General features: G+C 41.3%; 6 protein-coding genes across 6 annotated transcripts; 3 read left to right on the forward strand and 3 right to left on the reverse strand.

Moving 5' to 3' along the window:
- Positions 1–4385: 4385 nt before the first annotated feature.
- Positions 4386–6000, forward strand: EAF02_006526 (uncharacterized protein; the record flags this gene model as incomplete). Its single annotated transcript, XM_038902574.1, has 2 exons — positions 4386–5012; positions 5071–6000. The coding sequence occupies 2 exons, from the start codon at positions 4386–4388 to the stop codon at positions 5317–5319; spliced, it is 876 nt and encodes a 291-aa protein (XP_038757794.1). The 3' UTR covers positions 5320–6000.
- Positions 6001–14000: 8000 nt separating this feature from the next.
- Positions 14001–16652, forward strand: EAF02_006527 (uncharacterized protein; the record flags this gene model as incomplete). The annotated part of the gene is made up of 1 exon (XM_038902575.1): positions 14001–16652. One exon carries the CDS (start codon positions 14001–14003, stop codon positions 16650–16652), a length of 2652 nt encoding a protein of 883 aa, XP_038757795.1.
- A 744-nt stretch (positions 16653–17396) lies between these two features.
- Positions 17397–19130, reverse strand: EAF02_006528 (uncharacterized protein; the record flags this gene model as incomplete). The annotated part of the gene is made up of 3 exons (XM_038902576.1): positions 17397–18370; positions 18442–18834; positions 18881–19130. 3 exons carry the CDS (start codon positions 19128–19130, stop codon positions 17397–17399), a joined length of 1617 nt encoding a protein of 538 aa, XP_038757796.1.
- A 1094-nt stretch (positions 19131–20224) lies between these two features.
- Positions 20225–20813, forward strand: EAF02_006529 (uncharacterized protein; the record flags this gene model as incomplete). The annotated part of the gene is made up of 2 exons (XM_038902577.1): positions 20225–20296; positions 20373–20813. 2 exons carry the CDS (start codon positions 20225–20227, stop codon positions 20811–20813), a joined length of 513 nt encoding a protein of 170 aa, XP_038757797.1.
- An 802-nt stretch (positions 20814–21615) lies between these two features.
- EAF02_006530 (uncharacterized protein) lies at positions 21616–23032 on the reverse strand (the record flags this gene model as incomplete). The annotated part of the gene is made up of 4 exons (XM_038902578.1): positions 21616–22235; positions 22292–22625; positions 22688–22927; positions 23003–23032. The coding sequence occupies 4 exons, from the start codon at positions 23030–23032 to the stop codon at positions 21616–21618; spliced, it is 1224 nt and encodes a 407-aa protein (XP_038757798.1).
- Positions 23033–23500: 468 nt separating this feature from the next.
- EAF02_006531 (uncharacterized protein) lies at positions 23501–25186 on the reverse strand. Its single transcript, XM_038902579.1, has 3 exons — positions 24706–25186; positions 24426–24643; positions 23501–24379 (listed from the first exon to the last, which is right to left on the reverse strand). Exons 1-3 carry the CDS (start codon positions 24778–24780, stop codon positions 23791–23793), a joined length of 882 nt encoding a protein of 293 aa, XP_038757799.1. The 5' UTR covers positions 24781–25186; the 3' UTR covers positions 23501–23790.
- Between the last annotated feature and the right edge of the window lie 255 nt (positions 25187–25441).

A 25441-nucleotide genomic window follows, 5' to 3' on the forward strand; every position in this document is an offset into this window, starting at 1 on the left:
GAATGGAAAGTTGATTAAGGGGGGGGGGGTTGGTGATGGTGATGGTGATGGTGATGGTGAGATCTGAAGTGGATATTTGAAGTGGAGATTTGAAGTAGAGGGTTCCTTGTGTATGTCGAGTGATGAGTGAGTGATGGAGTGATGGGAGTGATGGGAGTACTATAGTGTAAATGTCGTGGGTAGGGAAGAAATAAGGAGGCTCGCTTAGAATTAAAATGCGGTTCTTGAGAAGGGGAATGAGAGGGTGATAGGTAAGGTAATTAAGCTAGTATGATATGGGTGGGAAGGTGGGAAGGTGGTAGTAGTGGTTGTTTGGGTTGAGATTCGGAGGGGTTTATGAAATTTATGGGGTTTTAGGGAGGGGCGGAAAGAGATGGGAGGAAAGGTTATGGAGATGGATAGGGAAAAGAGGAAGGGGAAGGGTGTGGGAATGGGGATGTGAAAGAGAGAGATATGAGTAGATGGATTGGTGAATGGATTTGCTGAATGAATGAAGTGGATTGGGAAGAAGAGGGGAGGGGGAGGATGGTTTACTCTTTTGGCGGATGAATGGGAGAGTGGATGGGGTTTTTAGAGAACGGCGAGGAGGGATGAGATCGGGTGGTTGGATGATTGGATTGGATTGGATTGGATTATGAGTATAGAATGGGATAAGTATATAGGATAGAATGAGTATATAGAGGATAGCGAGGGAAATGAGTAAATGTGGGAGAGGGTTTTGGAAGCTTTGAGAGCTTGATAACTTGAGTCTTATATGGAGGGCAGTATTGTGTATGTGAATGACTAGGGATGGGGATTGGGAATGAGGTGGAATATGAGGCGCAGTAGATAGACTAGATGTGTTGAATAACTGGAGAGGTAGTCATACCAGTTAGAGTAACATACAGAAGAAAAAGAGGGATGCGAGAGATTATCTTGGTTCACGAAATGTTGGATTTTGGATTCCGGATATCTTTATATTGTATTTGTTTTTATATTTATATTGAGATCTGAAAGATATAAAGGGGAAATAAATCCATAAATACACAGTATAACAGTAAGAGCAGAGAAGAAGAAAATGTATATCTAGTTTCGATGTATATGATGGATAACATATATATAAAGGATGGAAAAAACTCGGTATACTTTTTTGATGTTGTTACTATTTGGAGATTAAATGATGATAGATAAGATGCTAGAATTTTTGATATGAAGAACAGGATTCTAGAGATTGTAAAATGAGGAATGTATGTTTGGATTTGGATTTGGATTTAATCCGTAATTCGAGATGTTGAGGATTGGAGTTAGTAAAGGAGTTTGAAAATATAGAGATGTGATTTCAATTTCAATCTTTCGGTTTCGATGTCGTCTCTATGAATTGGATATCCTCATATGGGAATCATAAGAATTGATGGATGGGCTGAGTTTCGTAGGTGAGTGAGTCAGAGGGGAAGTATAGTTCTAGATGTATATACGATTCATGGTTATTGGTAATGAGTCGAAGAAATGGAAAGAAAATTGGATTTGTGTTTGAGCTTGTTTAGCTGGGGATTTGTCGAGTAAGTGTGTGATTTATGCAGGTGGAATGTGAAACTGGTGGTGTAGATTTAATATATGAGATGGATTGTATAGATGAGAGAAAGAGATGGTGATGTGGATGTGGATGGTTAGGATGATTGGAAAGAGAGAAAATGTAATGGATGCAGAGGAGAGTAGAGTTACTAGAGGGAATACTAGGTCGACATGACTGACAGCAGTGTAATCGGCAATGCCGAATCGATTATGCGCGCCAGAGGGCAATACCGATGGGCTGGGTAGGCTAAATGGAATTTATGGGGCGGCTTGGGTTGGTGTGTATGGAGTATGCGGCTAATAGTTAGGTTGGGGGGTTAGGTGAGATGGAGATGAGATTATGGCATTTTCCGAGAGTCGAATGTAGGGTTGGTTTTGGTAGATGGGTTTGAGGATTGCTTGTTTGAATCTATTCTGTGATGCATAGGAAAGGGGAATTGGAGGTGGACATCGCGGGAATGGGAACGGATGATGTGAGGGGAGGTGTGATGAGGTGTGATGTGATGTGATGAATGTTGTGTGCATGAGATCATAGCAATGGGCTTTGATGTTAATTGTGGATGTGGACATTGATATTGATGTACGGAGAACAAGTCCGAGAGTCTGGAGGCTGGTCTTGGAATTTACGAATATCATCATAGTTTGATGACGGGATCGCCGATGAGGGAGAATGGGATGAGATGAACGAATGTTGGAGGTTGGAGGTTGGATTGCGGCAAGAGCGGTGAGTTTGATGTATGTGTGTATGTGTATATGTGTGTGTGTGTGTGTATGTGTGTGTGTGTGCGTATGTGACGGAGGTCAGACCTGTCAAAGTTGCAAAGTATAATAGTTGAAGCCAGTCAAAGCTCGAACTTTGGTGGTTTCTGGAGACGGGATGTGCTAAAAGCCGACGCGACAGATGCATTGGGAAAACTACATTGGTGCTGTATCGTAGACTGACTTGTGGGTGATACAGTAGCTTGGGACTAAATGTTGTAGGCCCTAGTGTACGTCTGTTTTGCCATTCGGATATGGCGGTTGTTAGTTGGACTGTTGATTGTTACATGATATTCGAGATTCGAGGTTTGAGAAAGACGATACGGAAGTTGGAAAAGGATGATAATGATGATAATGATGATGATGATGTTGTGATTGTTAATGTGGATGCAGTGGATGATTATTAGGAATATTAAGGTCAGATCAGGTGTTGCGAATGAAGGTATCGACTCATGAAACGTCTGATTTTCTCAACAGTGTGGATCGTGACTGTGCAAGGGTTACAGCCATCAACCGTGAGAGATGGATGGGATGGGGACCCGACATGACTTTGTTTGTTGTTTCATTCAATATATTTCGTTGAGAAGGATTGATATGCTAGATGAATGTGTGCTTCCAGAAAGTCCAAGGAAGGTGGGAAGGTAGATTCATGCTGAGAAGGATTGGGATGCTAGACAAAGATTGACTTCCAGAAAACCCGAGGAAGTACGTTCATGCTTGGGTTGTTGGGTTGAGCTGGCTCGCTGGGTTGGTATATTGAGTTGCATATTCCCGTTTCCTCGATATTACTAGAAGCTCATGGCATTAAGACACAGAATCCTTGAGGATGTCTATTAATAGTTTATATACTCCTCGTCACTGTCTGTATGAGGGTATGGTGGCGGTAAGATAGGATTCGAAGCTCAAGGTTGTTATGATAGTATATGATCTTGGGTGTGACTACCTATCTATGCGAATATCTAGGTATGTCAACATCTATGGCGCCAATCCTATCTCCCGTCTACTTTCCCTTTGTTCCATGTCCATGAACAATGCAACAGAAGAAAAGACGACGGTATCAACCCAGTCGTGCCAGTCAACTAGGTCAGTCCACCAGTGGTCGAGAGACCTTGTCAATTGAATATCAAACCCCTGACCCACGTACACTCGTCGGGACACACCCAAGTGACCCAACCTAATAACTAGCAGCTGGTACTAGGGACGGACCTTGCTGTGCCTTATCCCAGCATTATCAAAGAAAATCTACTTCCACATTCGACCATCATGACCCTTAAAATTCATCGCAAAGACCGAAAAAGAAACCTGTGAGAAACAACGCAACAGCCATCATATGCCCTTTTCCTGCCATTCGATCAAATATAGTTCAATTACCTAGGTATTCATTTACGAAAAAGAGGCTGTGCTGAGAATGGAAGTAAGAAGAAGAAACGAAAATGGTCGAGTATATTGGATCCCGATGTCTAATAGGTATTTCTATAAAGGGCATCTAGAGTCTATTCTATCCCTCTTTCCCTCTTTTTGCCGTGCATCCTTCGAAACATCGTAAGCCAAAAAGTTTCCCCAAGCTAAGAAAAGCAGTGAGATCAGACTCAAACACAGACAACCATCGGAAGATACCACCACCAAAAAAAAGCATATTATCGTAAGATTATCTTTGAAACAATACCTTACATGATCTTCTCTGCCTGATGCAACCATTTTCGAATCTCAAGTCTCAGGTCTCAGTCATACTTTCCCCAGCCTTTCCCTACCGCGAGGCCCTTGCACAAGATTCTCTTACAAGCCAACCGCACCATCAAATTTCAGCTTAACCAAACCTACATCATCAGCGCCAAACAGGCGAGAAGGCAAAAAATAAAAAAAACATCTGTGTCTCCGAAAGCACGAGCTTGCCGTCTCATACCTGGGCTAGGAATTACTAGGGTCTACCCGCTTCTAGAAGTCTAATCCATACCAACGCCTTACCTTTCCACGCGATCCTTCTTGCACATCCTTCAAGCGCCCTAAGCATCCCCAAGCTTCTCACTTACTACAAGACCTCGTGGCTCCCTTGCTTCGATATAAATCTTTGAAAGATGGCTGGCAAAACGGCGGCGCAAGAAGAATTTGACAATATCATTGCAAAAGCTTCTGCAAACGAAAATCACGAACATCCGGACGACGAAAAGGATTATAGCTTTGATAGGAACAGTGACGTGGACGAAGAAGAGGAACATCACAATCGCAACATAGAAGATACAATGAAGATGCCTTTTTTTGACAGATCGAATTCGGGAGGATTGGGGGGGCTCAGTGAACCATTGAGGTTGCCGCATAGAGATTTTGATAGTGGGAGGACGACGGGGGTTAAGGGGGTGATTGCTGATGCGAGGAGTTATGAAGAGGCGAGGAAGACGGGGGGTTGGAGAAATAAGCTGAGGGGAAATACAATCACAAAGGAGGACAAGAGGGCAACCTTCACCAAGGATGGTTCGGGGAGTGAGGCGGGGCTGAGTGACGATGAAGAGTTCTTGGAGAGGTGGAGACAACAAAGACGAGTAGAGATGCAGAGTGAAGGGAAAGATATTAGAAATAGGAGGACGAGTCCTAGTGTGCGTCGTTATGGAAGATTTGATGAGGTAGATGCGCTTGGGTATCTCGACGCCATTGAAAAGGTCGGAAGAGAAACCGTCGTTGTCGTTTTCGTTATGATCCTGAGGTTTGTTCTCCCACGTCTTTAATCCCATCTCTACTTTCATACATATACTAACAATTTCATAGTGTGACGTCTCTCAAGTCATCAACTCAGCACTTCTCCCCCTTGTTGCCGCAAACCCAACAGTCCACTTCGTACGCGTCCATTACGAAGACATAGAATTCGATAATGCAGGTGTACCGGCTATACTGGCTTACAAAAATCAAGGAGATCTTTTTGCGAATTTGACATATATCATTGATCAGATTCCGGATGATACGATTTTCGATACGAAAGCTTTAAAGGATGTTTTGATTAGACATCAAGTTCTTTAAATGATTGGTTTCTGTTTCCATTCTGAGAAAGATGATTTGAGGATACTTCCTTTCTTGTACCTATTTATGGTGCCGAGAGGGATTATCTTTTGTTGTATTAGCATCACTAGCATACATGACATCGATTGTCACATCGCATCATTGCATTGCAAAAAGACATTCTTACATTCTATACACTATATATAGACGGACGTCGCGGGATTGATTCAAGAGGGTCAAATGACCTCGCTCTGAGAGCAGAGAAGAGATGAATACCTACACTGTATGAATAGGACGAGAACTCGGGTTAGGGAATCGGATGGATGGCGTTTGGATGAAATGAAGGAGTTACCTTACTCCTTCCTTTGTGTATTTGCTTTTATCTTTTGGAATATTGGGTTGAGCATGGGGTTTAGAGGTCTGGTTGATGGCTTTGGCGTAGTCACAATTCATGGAGCTTGCTAAGCTTGAGCTTGTCAGCTTGAACTCTTTTCTAATTTTTTTTCTCTTCAAATATACCTAGAAATGGTATGATTGATACTTCATGTTATATTTGTAGTTGTATTTACATTTATGGTGGAATATATATCTTTATAAATTCTATCTATTTTATTTACCTTTATCTTTACCTCTATCTCTGTCCCATATATATTTCAGCTTACACTGTCTGTACACATATTATATGTATTACTAGGACTCTACCTTCAATCCCCACTTTGGCTCTTCCTCTCTCTTTACCTTCCAGTTGCTTACAATACGATATGTTGATATTTATTTTTGTATACTCGAACCTATCTGTACACTGAGCCATGACATGGGAAAGAAGGAAAGTAGGTAGGTAGGTATTCTATGAACAGCTCCGCTTGCGAGCTTGGGGAGGAGGTGGATTATTCGTGGATTAAAGTAAATGGAATGGCTTAATGAAATGTACTAGGTATCTAGGTGTGTTCAATCGAGGAGTAATTGTTGTAGAGAAGGGGAAGGGGAAAGGGGAAGGGGAAGGAGAAGGGGAAGGAGGGATTCTGGTGTTTGAAGATTTTTAAGATGTGAGTGATGTGGGTGGGGGGAAGTGCGGTTTTGGGGGGTTTGGGTGGGAATGTATGAATGCATGGATGCATGATTGAATGAGATGGGATTTGGGATTTGGAATTGGAGAGTAGGAAAGGAAAGGAAAGCAAAGGATGGGATGGGATGGGATGATATAGAATCAGATACAGATATAAGTAATAAAATACCTACCTACCTAGCTACTAAACAGTACAGTACCTAACCCAGTAACTAACTAACCAGTGTGCTCCAATACATTCATATGGTATATCAAATTAAATATTTGTGGAAATGCCAAGAATCAAAATCGCTTCCTTAGCTCAGTGGTAGAGCGGACGATTGCAGTGATGTTTCTTACGTCTTGCTATTATCGTCAGGTCAGTCGTTCGAACCGGCTAGGGAGCTTGGATTGCTCTGTGGTTTGGGTTTTTGTGGTTTTTTTTTGTGGTGGTGGGATTTAAGGGGGGGAGGGACTGTGGTGTTGTTTGGATAGGATTGGGGGTTTTGTTTTTGTTTTCGTTTCTGTTTCTGTGTTTTTGTGTTTGTTTATTAGTGGAGAGGTGAGGTGAGAGGAAAGGGATGGCGAGATGGAAATGTAATGGAGATGATAGAGTGACGGGATAAGGAATATTAATATATGAATGTATAACGTGGTTTATCATCGAGTGGGCCATATCATCGAGTGGGCCATCATTTTTACATACAAAATTCGTCTGTGCGTAACCGTGCACTTTCTTTATTTATTGATAAAATTTTCTAAAAATTAAAACTATAAATTTTAATTATATAAAATAATATGAAAATCTAATTATTTATTGAAAATTCAAATTATTATAATAGTTATTATAGAAATATTTCTTTTGTAACGAAAATCGTGACAAATTTCATTTTTTTTTTCAAATATAAAAGAAATTTTTATATCAAAACTAGATTTATAAAGAGCTAAATTTTCATTATTATTTTATATTTATTTTTTTCTAAAAATAATGATTGATTATTAAAATAAAAATATTAAAAAAGCATTAATTTTGGTTGTATTTTGGAGTGGCCCACTCGATGATATGGCCCACTCGATGATAAACCACGTTAATAGTAGTAAGTATATTTATCTGAATATGTTTACTTATCTAGATAATAAGTTAGATAGACAGCTCAGCATATAATAATATAGAAAAATATCTATATACAAAATAAAAAATCAACGCATGTCTTCTTAATGAATACTTCTAATTAATTTAGTAGATAGTAGATAGATATGTATAACTTTGTTATTTATCTATAGTAAGTATAGAAAATTTATTAATATGAGAGGGAGTAATCGGAGTTGTAGGTTTATATATAGAGAGGGAGAGTGAGTCTATTATTTTTATTTTTATTTTTATTATTCTTGTGCTAGCGGCGCGGAATATTTATTTTTTTGACAAAGGGCGGGACGCTTGTTTTTAGTGTGAGAGTGTCTGGGTCTGGGTATTGTGGGGTTTGATGTTGGGTTAAGCGAGAGGGGGGTTGATAAACTCGGATTGGGGCTTTATTACTCTACTTACTTACTTACCTCACATGCAAAACTGGTGAAGGCGATCTTGCGGATTTTTCTAAATTTATGTCTTGTGGAATGCTGGTATTAATCTTGAAGTAATGAATACTGATGTAAGTGCATCTCATCTAGTGTTTGAATTAACTGATATATATTACAATCTCAGTCGTGCCTCTGGATCTTCTTCCCGTGTCAAAAATATGAAATATCGAAATATCGAATAAAATTAAATGAAGACAAAGACGAAGACGAAGGAGAGATATAGATATGAAGTGATTCATCAGTCAGAGAATTGTTAATTATCCTGTAAGCTAGCTGGCATTCATCATTTCTGTATTTAAGTTCCTATCTCGATCTTATCTCTCTTGATTTTTTTCACGAAGCTCGCGAACGAGAATATTTCGAGGCGGGTTTGGTGGTTCTGGGTTTTGTTGTGAGTTTGGGGATTGTAGGGGTTTATGTAGTAATACTGGTTGATGGATTTATGTTGCTATTACTTGCTGAGAAGTCGTAGTCACGGAATGATTGGAAACGCGATGAAATGATCTCATTCATGAGAAATCAGAGCGGGGATATCGAGATATGGATCTTGGATCTTTGTAGGAAAATTGGGAGGGTTGAGACTCGATAGTATTCGCTGGTGGGATATGAAGTTGTAGATGAGGGTGAGGATGATGATGTGTAATTTCCATTTGAGAAGTGACATTGGGAATGATGATGATGATGATGAAATTCATGAAGGTTCATGATCTGCAAGCATCGAAAGCTTTCCTCTTCAACTCTTGACAACAATATCTCTGCAGCATCCCATCCTATCTTATCCTACTGTCACCACAGTCCACCTCAAACAATATATATATATTGTTCTCACTCCATCTCCAATTCCTCAATCCAAGACGCACGAGTCACACTCTTTCTCAAGATGCTTAAAAGCATCTCCCAACCCTCTACTGATCATTCAACATCATTTCCCATGGTGTTTCCACATCATCTTCTGTGAATCATGTACAAACAATCTCTCACAAATTTCTCACAACAAATCAGAATCAGAAACAACACAAGACACAAGACACACCACACCACACCATCCCCAGATCCAGCACCAACATATCCCAGAAAACATACCTCTCCCCATCCTATCTAAAGAAATTTCGCCTACCCACCTATGCAGGAATACTATAGTTCTCTGATAATAAACTAAGGTTGCATCCCAAAAATCAAACCGCATATCGCATCTCACCACCAATTACAATAGCAAACACATCAAGAGAGAAACAGATAAGGTTAAACAGAGATACTACGAAATCATCAAAGTAGGAAGAACGTTATAACCTAGAGCTTACTTTAGATTGAGATTTGTAAAAAATCTGAAAAAAAATCTGAGGAGGAATAGTATACAGTGTAGTTTGTAACACTCACTTTATGAAGCTTACAATTTGGAGAAACTCACATCTTGTACTTTTGAGGAGTGGTTTTTGATGTGGACTATTTATATGTATTTTTTTAAGATAATAGGTAACGTGGTGTTATTCTTTTCCTTACACACTTTTCAAATTGGTGTGATTGAGGGTAATTTTTTACTAGAGCGTCTTTTACTGTGAATAGTGTACGTATAGAATAAAGGACGGGGAGTTAGCGCGATACTTTTGTAGATGAAGTAGAGTTAAGATCCTTACTCCATTCGATCATCAAGCTAAGCTAAGCTAAGGTTCCTCGTTCCTAGTTCCTCCAAGCGAGAAAGCTATCAGTACCTACATATATACTACAAATTATCAAGCTAAGATTCTTTTCAATCTATTCATATATCATATATCAATCTAAGATTTCTAGCCCACCAAACCCTAACCTAACACCATTTCACAACCTCAACTCGCGAACTTTACCCCTTCCCCCCTCTCATATTTCGACTCCGCAGACGAGTAATATACTCATACTCAAAGACCTCATAGTCAACAGCGATATCAATATCAATATCAATATCATCTCTAGAGTCTAAACACTCAGCCAATTTCACACCTGAACAGATCGTGAATGAGAAGAAGAGGAATAGATATGTGAGTACGTACGTAAACAAAGTTATTAATTATCCTGGAGAATTATCATTTCATTTCATTTCCCACGCGGCATGAGGTTGTGGTGCTTGCTGAGAATAGATTATTATGAGTATAAAAGTTAGATGGTTGGGTATAGGATTCATGCATACAGTGGCTGAGATCGTGTTGGAAGGAGTGTATATTGAGGATCTAGCTTAGCATCTGGTGGAAGTAGTTAATCCTGAAGATGTGAGGAGAGTATTTGATGTGTTGCTGGGTATATGAGCTTGAGAAATCTAGAAGACATCACGTCTACAAGATCTCGGGATGGAATATTTATTGGCAAGCGAGGTATGGGTGGAGATTAAAAAGGAATTTGGTATTGATATTTCGCCAGATATTTTCAATTAGTTTACGAAGATTATTTTGTTGTTAGATTATATGCATAAAGTATTAAGTAGGAATAATCGCGAGTCTTCAGCAAATGACATGAGTTATTTTTCCGCCGAATCTAAGGAATTTCCAACAATAATTCCAGATGGTAAAGCACTATTTTCAAAAATTCAAATCCCAAACTGTACCTGCTCATGGAAGCTACGCAGAGCGTCTGGAAAAATCGCTTTCGGAGCACTTACTTCTCCCAGAATTCGTACCTTGGTGTCCAAGTGCTAACGGGGAAGGAATCGACTTTTTGATTGATATGGAGGTACACTCCGACATCAAGAACGAATTAGTGTTTCTGTAAACTTCAGCCACGCGAAGCTAACTTTCGGAAAATTGTTGGAAAGGGGATCAAACCAAGAACTGCAAAAGAGTTTATTTCATGATTTCAGTGAGAACTGCTATGAATTCCACAGATTGAAAAAACTCCCCAAATTCACAACAAGGTTCTCTTCAGGAGGTAAAAGGTTGGCAAGATAATATTTTCTCCACGATATTTTGAGGTCCTTTGCAAAAGTGGAGAATGATTGTGCGCGGTGTGCAAGTTTGGAAAAGCAAACTAGGTTTTATTCTCAAATGTATCCACGGAAATCCCACTCCATGACTACTTACATGGTTGAGGCCTTCGAGAAATTGGGCTGTTTGCTAGCTTCTATCGTTCCAGACCAACCACTCAAGAAGATCTCGTAAAATTGTGTACATAGAAGAGTGATGACACAGAAATATGGAAATATGAAAGATCTAAGCCTCATAATGATGAATCGTCTGGTGAATTCTTATGAACATCAAAAAAGTGGATATGACTTCTTCCATGACAATACACACGCAGCTTGTATTCCAGCTCGCAGGTCATGCCTCAGAACACAATCTTTTGAAAACAACATGTTCAAAGTTAGCAGAATGCCTCACTGAGGGTGAGGATCCTTTGTGTTTGATCCCTGGTAGCAAATTCAATAGGTGATTACTCTGAAACGTGTACACCAGCGTCGAAATTTACCACTGACACGATGATGCTTAACGAATTCATGTTGAAGTTCTTGAAGAATGACAAGACCGCATCAAGTCCAATACATAGTTTGGAATTCGGTGGAGAGGTTTACGGCACCACTGAACCGATTCTCGAAACTTTGAAGACATGTAAAGGGCCTGACAAAGCTGCTGACTGCCCAGTGCAATGTGCCTATTTCCAAACGATTTATTGGTAACTGATATACTCCATCAGATGTAAGGTCGCGAGTTGCATTGTATATAAATCGGGAAAATCAATCCTTACCCATTTTTCTTTGGAAGCAAGAGATCCGAAACGAAATTCGTAATGACAGCATCCAGGCCGGCAATCTTTCCACAACGGTCATCGGAGGAGATAGCTTCCATCAACCATCAACCATCAACCATAGAGCTCAGATCAATCAGGAAATCTAGCCGATATCAAAGTATGTCGTCCACCCAAAGGAAGATTTAATCCCATGATAATGTACACAGGAAACGTATCAATATTTCTCCTCGAAGCTCAAATTGAAGTCGGCTTGGGATCGTGCTGGATGCTATATATTGATATGTTTTGAGAGAAGAAATATATGAGCGAGCATGACCGGTTTATCAGAGAGCTTGTGGTGTTTTATTCACTCGATTGCAACGATGTTAGTGATGAAGTAGATTATGATTTTCCCTAATACAGTTTTGGAAATAATGTTGATAATAACCCTAGGTAGGTAAGTTCCAAACTTGGGCCCGTGCAGCGAAAATCATTTAAGAATAGATTAATAAGCCTTGAGATGTAGTATGGTGGGGCTGATGCATAGTGGGGTAGAAGGGGAAGGGTCTTGAGATTGAATGACTGTATGCAACCTGAGGATATAATATTGATCTGGGGAGATGGTAGAATAGATAGGTATGGTGGTAGTAAGGATATTATTGAACTTTTGTTGATAGATGGAGATTTTAGAGATATTGAATATATCATCGAATCCCCCAAAAGGAAGGTCTTGGAGAGTTGATTTCTTGAGTTGAGGTTGAGAGGTATTGGTCTCAAGTATGCACGTAGATACATACTAGGGACTCACGCTCATCAAGCTCGGACGATAAGAAATCAATATATTCCTGATATCCTTAGAGGATGAGAGATGCGTGATATATGGATCAACCAATATTTGGGTTTGAATGTGAATCAGATGATGAATACGAGTTCATGTATGTTCCGAAGGACCCACTGATATGTAGGAGACTAGTTGGTTGTAGTTGAGGATGACTGGTTATTAGTAGGTTATAATTGAGAATGACTGGTTCGAGGAGGGTAGCTCACCAGCTGAAGGAGGGTAGTTGGGAAAGAGAGGGAACCTTGGAAGATTGACTTGTACTGACGTTTTGGGGAGGTAAAAGTATCTGTGAGTCGGTACCTAGTAGGTAGTACTGGTCTATTATTGTTCGATAATGCATTCTGATTTATGAGATACCTATCTAGGTATATAAGTTCCCAGTAAGTAGCACCAGTAGCGTCTTTTATAACTATATAACGACTAACTATCCTTTGATCCTTTTATTCTAAATCAATAGTGGAAGTGAACATAAAACATAGAATATAGATACCTAGATAGATGGCATCTTATCTAACACGCTCATACCCAGGCTAGATGACGTGTGTTTGTGATGTGATGGATAGGTAATGTAACATACTGTAGCCTTACAAATGGATATGAATGGATATGAATATGAATCATTTGAGCACGGATGTGTGAGGTGATTGATGAGTGAGTGAAGTGAAGTGAAATGAAGTAGAGCAAAGTGAAGAAAGGATAGATGATTGATAGAGAGATGAAATGCTGAATGAATCGGCATAATTCGTTATAATTCGTGTATTATACGGATTTAACTGTCTACCTAGTAAATTCTGCTTATCGTAATCCAATATACGATAACCACCCAAAAAGCTTGGGCACATACCACATTTACCATACATACATAGGTACACCAGTACGGAAGTATAAAGCTGTAATAAGGATATAAGGGTACCCCGCATTGACACTAGTGGGTCTCACCTAATCAGTCCAAAATCCATCATAACGAGATAAACCTGCCGCCTTCGTCTTGTATTCAACACAACAACACCATTACAGCAAAAATCGTCTCCTTCAAGAAAGACATCGTGCATGTTTGGTACGAGGTGCAACACAAAAAGCTTCATGAATTTTACCATCATACAATATCTTTGCATCCCATCTTGATAGCATTTTACCATCCAAAACTTAAACTGATCACCTTGCCTATCTCTACGGTCAACCAAAAGCCCGGGCTGCCTCGATTTGCCAATAGGCAAACGATTCGGCAAGTACTAAGTTCCCAAGTTAATTAACTCCTCCCACTTTCTTGCTCCCCATTATTATTCTACGGCACTAGGTGTACTTTCTCCATAGAACTTTAAATTCGGGGATCCGTTACCTTAATTAAGCTCAGATTAATAAGAAGTAGGACTTTCCCTCTTTCTTCCTTCCTCGTCATCTTCTTCCTCTTCTTCTTGTCGACCTTGTTATTTACCCGTGTCCTTGAATGCTACTCATTCGGCCTCCCTCACCTTCATTCACATTGCCCTTCTTTCACATACCATTTTGTCGAGATTGGTGTTCCGGTATAATATCGTAAAAGCTAATAACATGGAGTCATCCAGCGGACTCCCGCCTCTAGATTTGACATCTCCAAATCCCAAAGAACATTCCAACGACTTTCGATTCCCGACTCCGTCTCTCGATACGAGAATAACTACTTGGGTCGAAACCCAATCTTCCAACAACAATATGTCGACCCTCAGCGAGTCCCCGTCTGATGAAAGTCACCTCTCCGAATCTACTTATGAGTTTGTCGATACAGATGATGAGAGCCATGATGAGAATGCCACCGAGTCGATAGCTTCTGTGGAATTTGGTCGTCCTGACGATATGCAGAGCCTTGCAGATACTGAGAATAGTGATGAAAGTGGGGATCAATACACACACGATTCCTCCATTCCTGCTTTTGGTTTGGATAACTCGATCAATAATTCTTTCAATAATCCTACCATCGGTCGCAATTCTGCTGTCTTGCATGACGATTCCGATACCCCGCTCTCACAACCCATCGAATTTGAAGAACCATTTGGTAGCCTTGGGGCCGAGAATGTATCAGTCAAACATACAGTGGCAGAGTTCACCGAAGAACAAACTGCCGCTTCCGTAAGAGATTTGAACATGCAAAATCCGCCCAGTCAATTAATTCTTACAATTCGACAAACGATGACCAAGCATGGTTTATCGACTAAAGACCCACTCCGCATCCTCTATGTAGGCAGCCACTCTGCAAAACAAGATATTATACACAAGATTGCAAGCTCAGTCACTGCTTCTGTCGAAGGCCAAGAGCGTTCAAGTCGAAACTCATCTCAAATATACAATGTGGTGCCTGTATCTGCTTTTGGCTCGGAGAAAACACCGGAAATCGAACTCATGCACTCGTCTGGTTACCAAATCAAGGTTGATGACTGTTTGTCTGCTCAAACCCTTGAATTCGAGGATCAACCACAAAAACCAGATGTCATTAAGTTAAATCTCGAGGATCACTACAGTTACCATTCTGTCCCAGAGAGAGATCACTTTATTGTTGAGCCGGAGTGGGAATTACCACATGTGGCAATATTATACTGTTCTGATAGTGACGATATACAAGCACGACGCACAAGAACTATTGCCAGAAAGTTCATGAGTCGTCATACCATACCATCGATTGTTATCTCACACAAGCAATTACTGAACAAAGCTCAATGCATGTCTTTAGATCAACATTCTATTCATATGTGTTTAGAATCCCGGGAGACAACTGGCAGAGGAAGCATCATCCATCAACGTTTACCAATAGATCTTACGTCTTTCTTGAACATCGATGCTAGACAAATGAACAGAAATCTTGCCTACTTGACCGGTCTGCACGAGCCTGCAAGTTCCCCTAGTGTTGTCAAGAATCTTGGTTCCTATACGATTCCTGCGAATCGAGAGAAACCAGTCAATACAGAATGGTCCCGTTACTTAGCGGAGTGGAGATCTCTACTTCCATTTGGTTTGCTCATCCTGAGCGTACTGACTGCCATTTTCACGTCCAGCCTTTCGCCCTATCCATTTTATAACCAGCCGGCAATCTCTATAAACAGCAAAACTATGTCAGCGGGCCCCATAACCCCAACATCAGTACCATTTGCGACCAATCTCTCTGCAACTCAAGCCACTCTTACTTCAACTCCTTCCATTGTACAGTCGTCGCCCCCGAACGGACTTTCAAAACCTCAAGTAGACTTTTCGAAACTTACACACGCCCAACAACAGAAGCCCAAATCAGAAAGCAAGTGTAATTCCTGTGTAGCCGAGATTATGGGAGACAGAGAAGTTTTGATTCGAATCCCACGGGCGATGAAGCTTAACTGGCTCACCAAATTGGCAATGTCGATCAACATCACTAGGGGTAATACTACAGTCGATACGGAGCGTGCCTTTAGTTCAAGCGATGGGATTGTATTATTAATTCCAAAGAAGGAGGCTCATGGAATTCTCAACATTTCGATTATTACCACCAAGAAGCCACGCATCAACGAGACCTTCCAAGTTGATTTTGGAACCAATTCTCTTCAAGCCATGCAAGATGTTTTGGACAGATTTTACACATTCTTCAAGGATGATACTGTTATCGCTGATGGTCAAACTCTTGCAGATGTTCGCGCCGCTGCTGAGAAGGTTCTCAAAGATGTACGCCAATCTTCCCAGTCGAAACTCGCCAATATCGACGAAGCCAAACGTCAAGCTCTCGAGCGAGCGTCATCAATCACCGCTCAGCTTACTAATGCAGCGAGAGATATGACTCTTGAGGCCGCCAAACGCAGTGCTCGCATTACAGTTGAACTTGGTTCGCAATTTGCAGGTGTAGAGAAGACTATTGCGGACCAATTGCACTCTTTACAAAACATGGGAAACCCATTAGATGAGGGAATTCTAAAGGCACAAATTAGATCCAAGTCTCTGTGGTTGAAGATGCAAGGAAAAAGTGGAGAGGCAGAGGAATATGAACGTAAAGCTGCAGTGGCTATGAGTAAGAAAGCTGCAGTGACACAAAAGCTTGAAGCTAAACTTGCGCAGAAGCCAGAGAAGACAAGAATTCAGGCGTGGAAGGAGAAAATGGCCTCAAGAAAGGAGGAGAAAGCTGCAAAGAAAGAAGCTAGACAAGCCGCTAGGATAGCAAAGAAGGAAGCTAGAGACGCTGCTAAGAGAGCTGGGTGGACTGGGAATTGAGGCGTTTCTTTTGAGGAGTTAGGATACAACGGACATGGATTGGGCTGGGGTATACCAGAATGGGTAGGGACATGGGATGGATAGGATGGATTGGATCGGAACGAATCTTGTTTATTGCGTAATATGATATGATATGATATGACACGCATCGACGAATTCTAGGAACTTTCGGACTGCGAGGGGAAATTCAATACACGGCAATGCAATGGACTGGAATGGATAGGGTATGGCTGGGTTGGATGGGGCTTGCGCTGCGTAATGGGGTCTAGATGAACTCGGGAGTGCTAGGGAGCAGGTTGGGTTTTGGGGGGATTTTTTTCCAGCTCGTTCTTCAGATAAATATGCATATGGTTCTTATTTATCTATCATTTACCACTCAATGGATGCAATCTTCTTGAACTATGTTCATTCGTGCATTTTACACAACAATATCACAGTACAGCACTAAAATCATGTTCATCCAAGTTATTGACAATTTTCTCACATGATCTGCTAGATCATCAAGAACTACTCGTAGATTATTATTCCTCCAAAAATGTTCCACAGTATAAGCAAGATACAGTTCATGAGTCTCTGTGTCATACCTTAGACTTAATCTATATATAGCCCAGCACAAACCCGCAATCCAGACATCCATTTCTAAATCCAGCTCTTGTTATTTTAATACCCTCATATTTCCCATTCCATGGTTTCCATTATTTGTTCATCTAAATCTCAGCAAATTCAGCTCCCAGTTCCAACTTCTCAATATGTAACTGCCTCTCCACTGCCTCCCACTCTCACTCCCTCATCATCCTCGTTCTCATCTATCTCGATCATCGTAAACACACATTGTATAGCCCAATCTTCACTATACATCTCTAACCCTTCCAATCCCGGAATATCAATTGGTTCCTCCGCAATTTGATCCGGTTTCTTCAAACCCAATAAGCTTCCTCCAATTATGCTATTCTTGAGTGTATTCTGGATTTTTCTTTTGGCTTTCTGCAAAAGTTCTTCTGTTGGTCCAGTACCTATATTTTTCTCGTGGATTTTGAGTGCCATCTCAAGTAGGCGAATCAGGTATTTAGACTTCAAAGCGCACTCTTTTTTCGTTAAATCAAAGGAAGATTCTCCAGTAGAAATATTTCCTGGTAATTTGGAAGCGGCAACATGTTCCCTGAATATGATTTTGGAGATCAATATACCGGTGTGATCTATTATGAAAGCTAGAATACCTTCAAATATCTGTTTATGCAAGTCATTATTTTGCTGCCAAGCAATTTTTCCAAGAATACGGAACAAAAGGTTGGCAACGAAGCGGACCATCATGGAGTCGTCATTGTCCGCAGAAGTCTCCACCCGGTCTGATGTCGAATCGCCAGAACGAATTGGGATTTTGGTTTTTGCAATGCTCAGCTTGTCCAATTCGCTCAATGTTTTATCGAAGAAAGAGCACAAGGAATGTATAATATTTGATTTCCTCACCAACTCCCTTCCCGCGATAGTTTTGTAATGTTCAGTTGAAACCTCAACGCAGCTCTTATAGCACTCAACAATCTCGCTCATAAGATGCGCTAGGCATTTAATATCTTTCGTATGGTAGTTTGTCACACTGACATCGATATATTTGGGAACGCAGTCGGAGATTGCCTTCCAACTCAATTCTATAAGCTTGCGACACGAGGCAGATGCCGATTCGGCGTGAAGAGATCGGCGAATCTGGTTGATTCTGTATACTGCAGGAAGTTGTGTAAGTACTAAGACGACTTGATACGCCGAAGCGAAAGGTGAAAGTATTGTGACTTACAGTACGTGGCAACCATCATATGGTCATGATTATATGCCAACGCCAATGCATCGGTTCCCATTTTATCGTCCTCATTTGGGACAGTATCTAGACTCTCATATCTTTTTCTTTTCTTCTTTCTGGCGGGCTTCAAAGGTTGGTCCTTGTGAGACTCGGTGGAGCGCTGGGCGATACTCGGGATTTTTTCTTCTTCAGAATCTTCAGATGAAGATGTCATAGATGGTACACGACAGCGCTGTAGTCTCTTCTCTAGACTTGCGATGCGAGTCTGAAGTTCATCTGTAAGAATACACCGACTTTCGAACTGTCGTTTCCAAAACTCCCCCGAATCGACTATACGATTACTTCGTGATTCTTCAAGTTTGATCGATTCTCGGAACTCATTCAAATAATCTAAATTGATTTAGCATAATCTATAATGGAAATTTTTTGGTCGTACCTTCAATTGATATCTCATCTGGCTTTGATTTCAAGATTGACAACACCAGTGCGATTTGTTCCTCAGAAAAGTGTTGAAGAAGTTGATGCCCTGCAGGAGGCGCGGCAGATACGTTTGTTTGAACATTAGGGTCAATGGCAGAAATAGAATCCTGTAATTTTGGCGTCAATTTGTTGCCTCTTGGAACGTCAGCTTTTGACTTCTCCTCGTCATTCAACTTCAGAATTTTTGCTTTCTTTGCAGCGGGCATGTCCGTAACAGTTGAGAACGATAAACAAAGAACCGGTTTTTGAGAGGAATGAATGTTAACTGGGACTCAATTGTGATCAAAATGATATGATAAGTAAGTGATGATTTTGCAATGTGAATGGGAGAATAGTCCGCCTCACGCTGTGTTATGTGTAACTCTAGAAAGTTTTTGCAAAAGGGAAGAACATGAATAGATGACGAGAAGAAACAATAGATGTCTATGGGAGTTTTGGTGTGAGATCAAAAATGTGAGTTGAACAAGCGTTCGTTGCCCTGGTCATTTTGGGAAAGAGTATCCTGTCCTCAAATTGGAAGGAGCTGCCCCGTGATCCTTTTGTTAAAATCAAGAAGATAAATCCAGCGCTTCGTTCGTGATAAGATATATAGAAACCGATAAATTGGTTCTTTACTTTACTTTATTGATCGATTGTCTGTTGGACTGAGGATTCAGTCATGGAAAGTTTCTGCGTACAATAGAAGCATATGTATATTGATGCAGCTTCTAGACGTGCTTCTACAAAAATGGGAAAATGTCTTAGAAACTGACACTGCAATATCACCTACCCAATATCTGTTTACAGATCTACTATGTATATAGATTTTATCAGGGCACTTGCCTATACATCAATAATTCGTTCTGATTTCTCAGTCAATTGAGCTTGCGAATTGGAATTTGGGGATGGGATGAAGATTACTTAGTGGATTCGCACATATCTGGATTGACTTCTCATAACTCCCATCCCTACTTGAAAGTACCAGTGTAACATCATGTTGCATCTCAACGTCCCATTTCATGATACCCAAAGCTTGAATGAAGTCTCATAAAACACACACACCAAATATGAGAATGCCATCGGTAAATCTCCGGCCCGCAGAGCCTCACATCCTCGCTTGACCCCGCATTCACGCTAAGTAACACCTGAACTGAACTTAACATCTGATCAATTAAGATTCGCTCATCAATTTCAAGCTCCTACGATTTTGTCACAACTTGCGCCAATCCACCAAGGTTCACCACCCACCAACCAATTATTTAAGCAACTACAAATACATACATTCGATTTCAGCGTCCATCGACCGCAAAGAAAAAACAAAATGCCACATTTAGATACTGCCCAAGAATGGCTCACACAATCTTCGCTGTTGTTGAAAGCACATCCTAGTACCGTACGGTTCCCCCTCTTCCTCGCAATTCTTCCCCTCCGATCAAATCAACCAAGCTAACCCTCCCTCTCTCCCACAGACCCGCATAACAACTAAATACACCCTTCTGCACGCACCTTCCTCTCCCCACGCCCCCTCCACCACACACTCCACAGCCACCAAACCGCGCCTACCTAAACCGACCTCGACCTCCCCACCCTCCACCTCCGTAAAACCAGAATCTCAACCACGCGGTACCCTCACCCTCACAACTTTCAACCCCCACTCCGGCGTAAACCTCAAATACACCACCAACAAAGCTGCAGAAGTATCGCGCCTTATACAAATCATGGGACGACTCGGAAAGCTTATGTGCGGATTACCCGAGACGGACGAGAAAGAGGGGTTGGGGGAGATTAACATGGCTGAGGCGCCAGTAGAGGAGGAAGTTGATGAGAAGAAAGATGCTGGAAAGGGACAAGCGCAAACACAGACGCAACCACAAGGTGGAAAGGGAAAGAAGAAGAAGGGAAAGAAATGAATTGTTAATTGAGAGACTACATCATTCAGGGGGGTGAAGGAGAAGAGGAAGATGAAGAGGATTCATCTGTAATTGGCTGATTCAGTAAAAGGTCTGCGCATTTACTTTGCATCTTCTCTTCTCGACAGAGATAAAATTCATGCATTGCATCACAACAGTTATCACCATATCGTCAATGGATCCTCCCTTGCTCTTTGGCGAACTTTGAGGGTTGAGATGGAAACCTGTATATAATATGGATTTAGTTGTGCTGGTGCGGACATTAGGTACCTATACTATGGAAGTTTGCATGGCGAGGATGGCAGTGGAGTTATGGTCATAGAAGATATACATGCGCGTCTTTTCGATATATCAAGACATCCCAAAAGCTATCCAGGAAAATGATACCAAAACTAGTCAGATGCAAGGCCGTTGAGAATCACAGTTCCATCACAGCCAGCGCAGATAATACCTCATGTGAGTGAAAAAAGTGTATTCGTTAACGCTAACTAGTTATATCATCAATTATCCTATCCATCCATCCCATCATGGTATACTCCCACCACGATATCCCTATCAATCCCTCATCTATGTCCAAATGACATTTGTTGTAAAAATTCATATTCATGCCCGCCGCCGACCCAAAGTTTTCCCAACACCACAACTCCTTCATGTCAAACTATTTGTACAAACCACCAACCCGCAACACATCTATGTATGCAAGCCCCGTGTAGAAGTGAAGAGTTGTACAAAGATAAACGCCAAGCCAATCATCTTGACATAAAAAGTAAAAGAAAAATAGAGGTAACTTTGAAGACAGCATCTAGAAGTCTTCGTCAAAGTTGAAGTCACCTCCATTCTCTGCCTTGGCCTCAGTTTGTGCCTCAGTATCCTCGTGTTTCTTTTGAGTACCGGCCATAACACCAGCCTTTTGGTAATCACCAACTCTCTTCTCGAAGAAGTTGGTCTTTCCAGCCAAGGAGATGTTCTCCATGAAGTCGAATGGGTTGGCAGATTTGTAGTACTTGTCGTTACCCAAAGAAAGGAGAAGACGGTCAGCAACGAACTCGATGTATTGCTTCATGAGGTTGGAGTTCATTCCCAAGAGAGCACAAGGAAGAGCCTCGGTCAAGAACTCTTGTTCAATCTCGACAGCTTCGGTGATGACGTCTTGAACGGCTTGCTTGGATGGGCGGTGCTTAAGATGGGAGAAAAGGAGGCATGCGAAATCGGTGTGAAGACCTTCATCACGGGAGATGAGTTCGTTGGAGAAGGTGAGACCGGCCATGAGACCACGCTTCTTGAGCCAAAAGATGGAAGCGAAAGATCCGGAGAAGAAGATACCCTCAACAGCAGCGAAAGCGACGAGACGTTGAGCAAAGGTGGAGTTCTTGTCTTGAATCCACTTGACAGCCCAGTCGGCCTTCTTCTTGATACAAGGAACTATCGAGGATGTTAGATGAAATACCGCACATGAAGTGAGAATGGTTGTAACCTACTGGTCTCAATAGCGTTGAAAAGATATGTCTTTTGGGATTGCTCCTTGATATATGTGTCGATGAGAAGGGAGTATGTTTCGGAGTGGATGTTCTCCATCATGATTTGGAAACCATAGAAGCATCTAGCCTCTGGGATTTGAACTTCACCACTGAATCTCTCAACCAAGTTCTCGTTAACAATTCCATCGGATGCTGCGAAGAATGCGAGGACGTGGGAAATGAAGTAACGCTCGTCGTCATTGAGTCTCTCATTCCAGTCGTGAAGATCCTTTGACAAATCAATCTCTTCTGCGGTCCAGAAAGATGCCTCTGCCTTCTTGTACATTTGCCAGATCTGTTCGCAATTATATGTTAGCACTATACGCGTTGACACGTGAAGAGATAGACGCGACTTACCTCATGGTACTTAATGGGGAAGAGGACGAAACGGTTTGGGTTTTCTTGGAGAAGAGGCTCATCTGCTTCTTCTGGCTTGATTCCTGGAGCAACTGCAACAACCTTTTGCTCTTCGACAATTGGCTTCTTGACTTCTTCAACAATTGGCGCGTCAGCATCAAATGCTGAGTTCTCTTTTCCTGCAAAGCTAATCTTCTTGACGGGTGACTCCATCTTCATATTTTCGATGCCAGAGGCAGCCTGTACAAGTTCCAAGTCAGTATAGTGTTGACGCGTAAAATAAATAAATGGAGGGGTGGCGCGTGAAAACGTTACAGTCTTTGAGGGAGTTTCTTGGAGACTCATTGTGATTTAATAAATTGAACGTAAAGAAGTCTTTGATTGTTGGTATGTAGAATATGTAAGAAGAAAGAGGTCGAGAAGTGTTTGACTTTAGATGTTGTATTGAATAGAAAGTTTGTATGTGAATGAGTCCGAGGATGAACAAGAGAAAACCGCGTTCTTAAGAGCTTTTCGGTACGCGTCACGTGCATAAATAATCAACGCGCTAAGTTTCGCGTTCGCGTTGAAAAAAGGCTGGGAAATTTGCAACGCAATGTACATTGATCACCGAACCACTTATTCCACTCAATCAACCATTCAGCTCATTCAATTGAGTTCCACCTAATGCCAAGCAAACTTATCAGATCTTAATCCCTGAAGATCAATAGGAAACCACGGTTAACGCGTGAAGTATTGGTGAAAGTCTTGATAATGGGTGGAGTAAAATCAGTCATGATGATTCAGAAATCAATACATCTGGATTTGAATAGGCTTCAATGGAATACGATGTGGAGATTAAGATGTTTATCAGATTGAATGGAATTCCACTTTCATTAATTTGTATCTATGGTATGGTATCTTATATTACATCTAAAGCCCCGCGCCTAAACCAAATCTGTTTTCTTGTTACTTACAAACCAAGGCGTCATCAATTACTGAACAAACAAAGGGAATCGTGTCGGCATTAAGAAATCGATCCATCCTAGAACCTTTCCAGGACCCTTCAAATATGGAACGTTCCTAGAACATCCTTCAAACTCAAAATAGCAATCAAAATTCCTCTAACGTCTGCCACTCTTCCTAACCTTCTGAGGGCGAGCTGGAAGTGGAGGATCTTGCGCGTCTGTTCTATCGCGTCGACTTTGATCGACATCGGGCTGTCTTGTTCGCTCCGATCTTTTGACACGACGTCCTTGTTCGGGATCAGGTTGTGTCGTTCGCTCTACGGGTGCGCTACTGCCATATCCGAACCAACTGTGACGATTACGTCCACCTGGCTCACGAGGACTGACGGTCTCCGTGTTTGCTCTGGATGTATATCGTGGAGGTTCTTCATCTGAGAGTTCCTGATCATAGAGATCGAATTCATGCGGATCGGTAACGTCAACGGCAGGTAGTCTTTCGCCTCTTGCCTTCAATATTTTCGCACCTTTGTCACGCAGATGTCTTTCAAGCTCGAGCGCATTTCTAGTATTGGCGCGGAAAACTGCATCGACAAGATCTCCTGCGAATGGTATGAGACCAACGGCAAAATCGAGCGCGATATTGAACATCATTTTAAATCTGACACTGTTTGGAAGTCCGCCATCAACTTGACTGCATGTTCGAAATACAATAAGCGCCATGAACAAATCAATAACGTCTCCGATACTATTTTTTATCAGTAGAGCTTTTCGTGGGGAGAGATAGAACTTACGCAGGAACGAGACCTATGACACTGCTCCATCCAAATCTAATTCCACAACAATTGAATAGACTCATGTCTAGTCTATAAGCTCGGCGCTTAACTTTGGTAAGAACCTTTGCATCTTTTTCTGATATGCCAGCAGGTATGGCTTTTCTTCTCTTTTGTGTCTTCTTTTTTGATGGCACACCGTCCAAGCGAGAAGCAGGAACAGTTTCAAAGTACAAGTCCTGAAAAGCTGTCAGCAAGTTATTTCTTCAAGAGATGGGCGTTTTGTGAACTGGTATTTTACCTCTGATCCGAACTTGTTCGAGACTGATTCCCCCAGGAATTTTTTACTGATGAATTTTGCTGCAAATGAAGCCATAATTGTATTGTGTGAGTAAGTGTGGCTAAAAAGCAGAATTGATTGATTTTCGAGAAGGATATTCTTCTCTTTAAGAAGTTATTTCAAACCCGAGAGCCGACAAACGTCTTGCCCGCTGTATTAGGGGTTTTCTGTAAGTTTTGTTTGTTCTTCGTTTCGTTGGTGGTTGTCGATTATGAGTGGTTTCAGAAAGCGCTTGATAACAACTATTTTTGTATTGTCCCAGTTTGACGCATGAATATGAATGTCTTTGGATTTCAATGAATAGTGAGTAGAAACAGAAAATGTCTTTGAGAGAAATACCGACCCTTTAAATTACTTATCCATAAACTCTTTCTTAAAAGCTTGCAATAAAGCTTGATTTGCATTTATCTTTCATGCTGGCAACTTTTTTGTCCAAGATTCGACTGCGCCCCTGTATTGCTGTATCAAAATAACGTCATCCGACACCTAGAACTGCAGATCTGAGGGACCACCGGTGAAGAGTGAAGAGTAAACCTTATTTTGCCGAGTCCAAGCTTTACTTGTTTTGATCTAGTTATCTTCAGGTATCGTAGATAGAGTCACGTGAGAGAGTGGCTGAGGAGATGTGGCGTTGGGTACAAATGAAATTGTGGCTTTCGAGCTCCCTATTTCGGTTTCAAGCTTCACCTGGGCACCT

Source organism: Botrytis sinoallii, assembly GCF_014898435.1.
Source record: "Botrytis sinoallii strain Bc 23 chromosome Unknown BSIN_010, whole genome shotgun sequence".
Taxonomy (NCBI): Eukaryota; Fungi; Ascomycota; class Leotiomycetes; order Helotiales; family Sclerotiniaceae; genus Botrytis; species Botrytis sinoallii.

Excerpts from the sequence above, each read along its gene's own strand:
- EAF02_006531 (XM_038902579.1), bottom strand. The coding sequence starts at position 24,780 with ATGGCTTCATTTGCAGCAAAATTCATCAGTAAAAAATTCCTGGGGGAA. Across the intron at positions 24,644-24,705 it reads CGAACAAGTTCGGATCAGAG|GACTTGTACTTTGAAACTGT; the intron begins GTAAAATACCAG and ends ACAGCTTTTCAG. Across the intron at positions 24,380-24,425 it reads GTCATAGGTCTCGTTCCTGC|TATCGGAGACGTTATTGATT; the intron begins GTAAGTTCTATC and ends GATAAAAAATAG.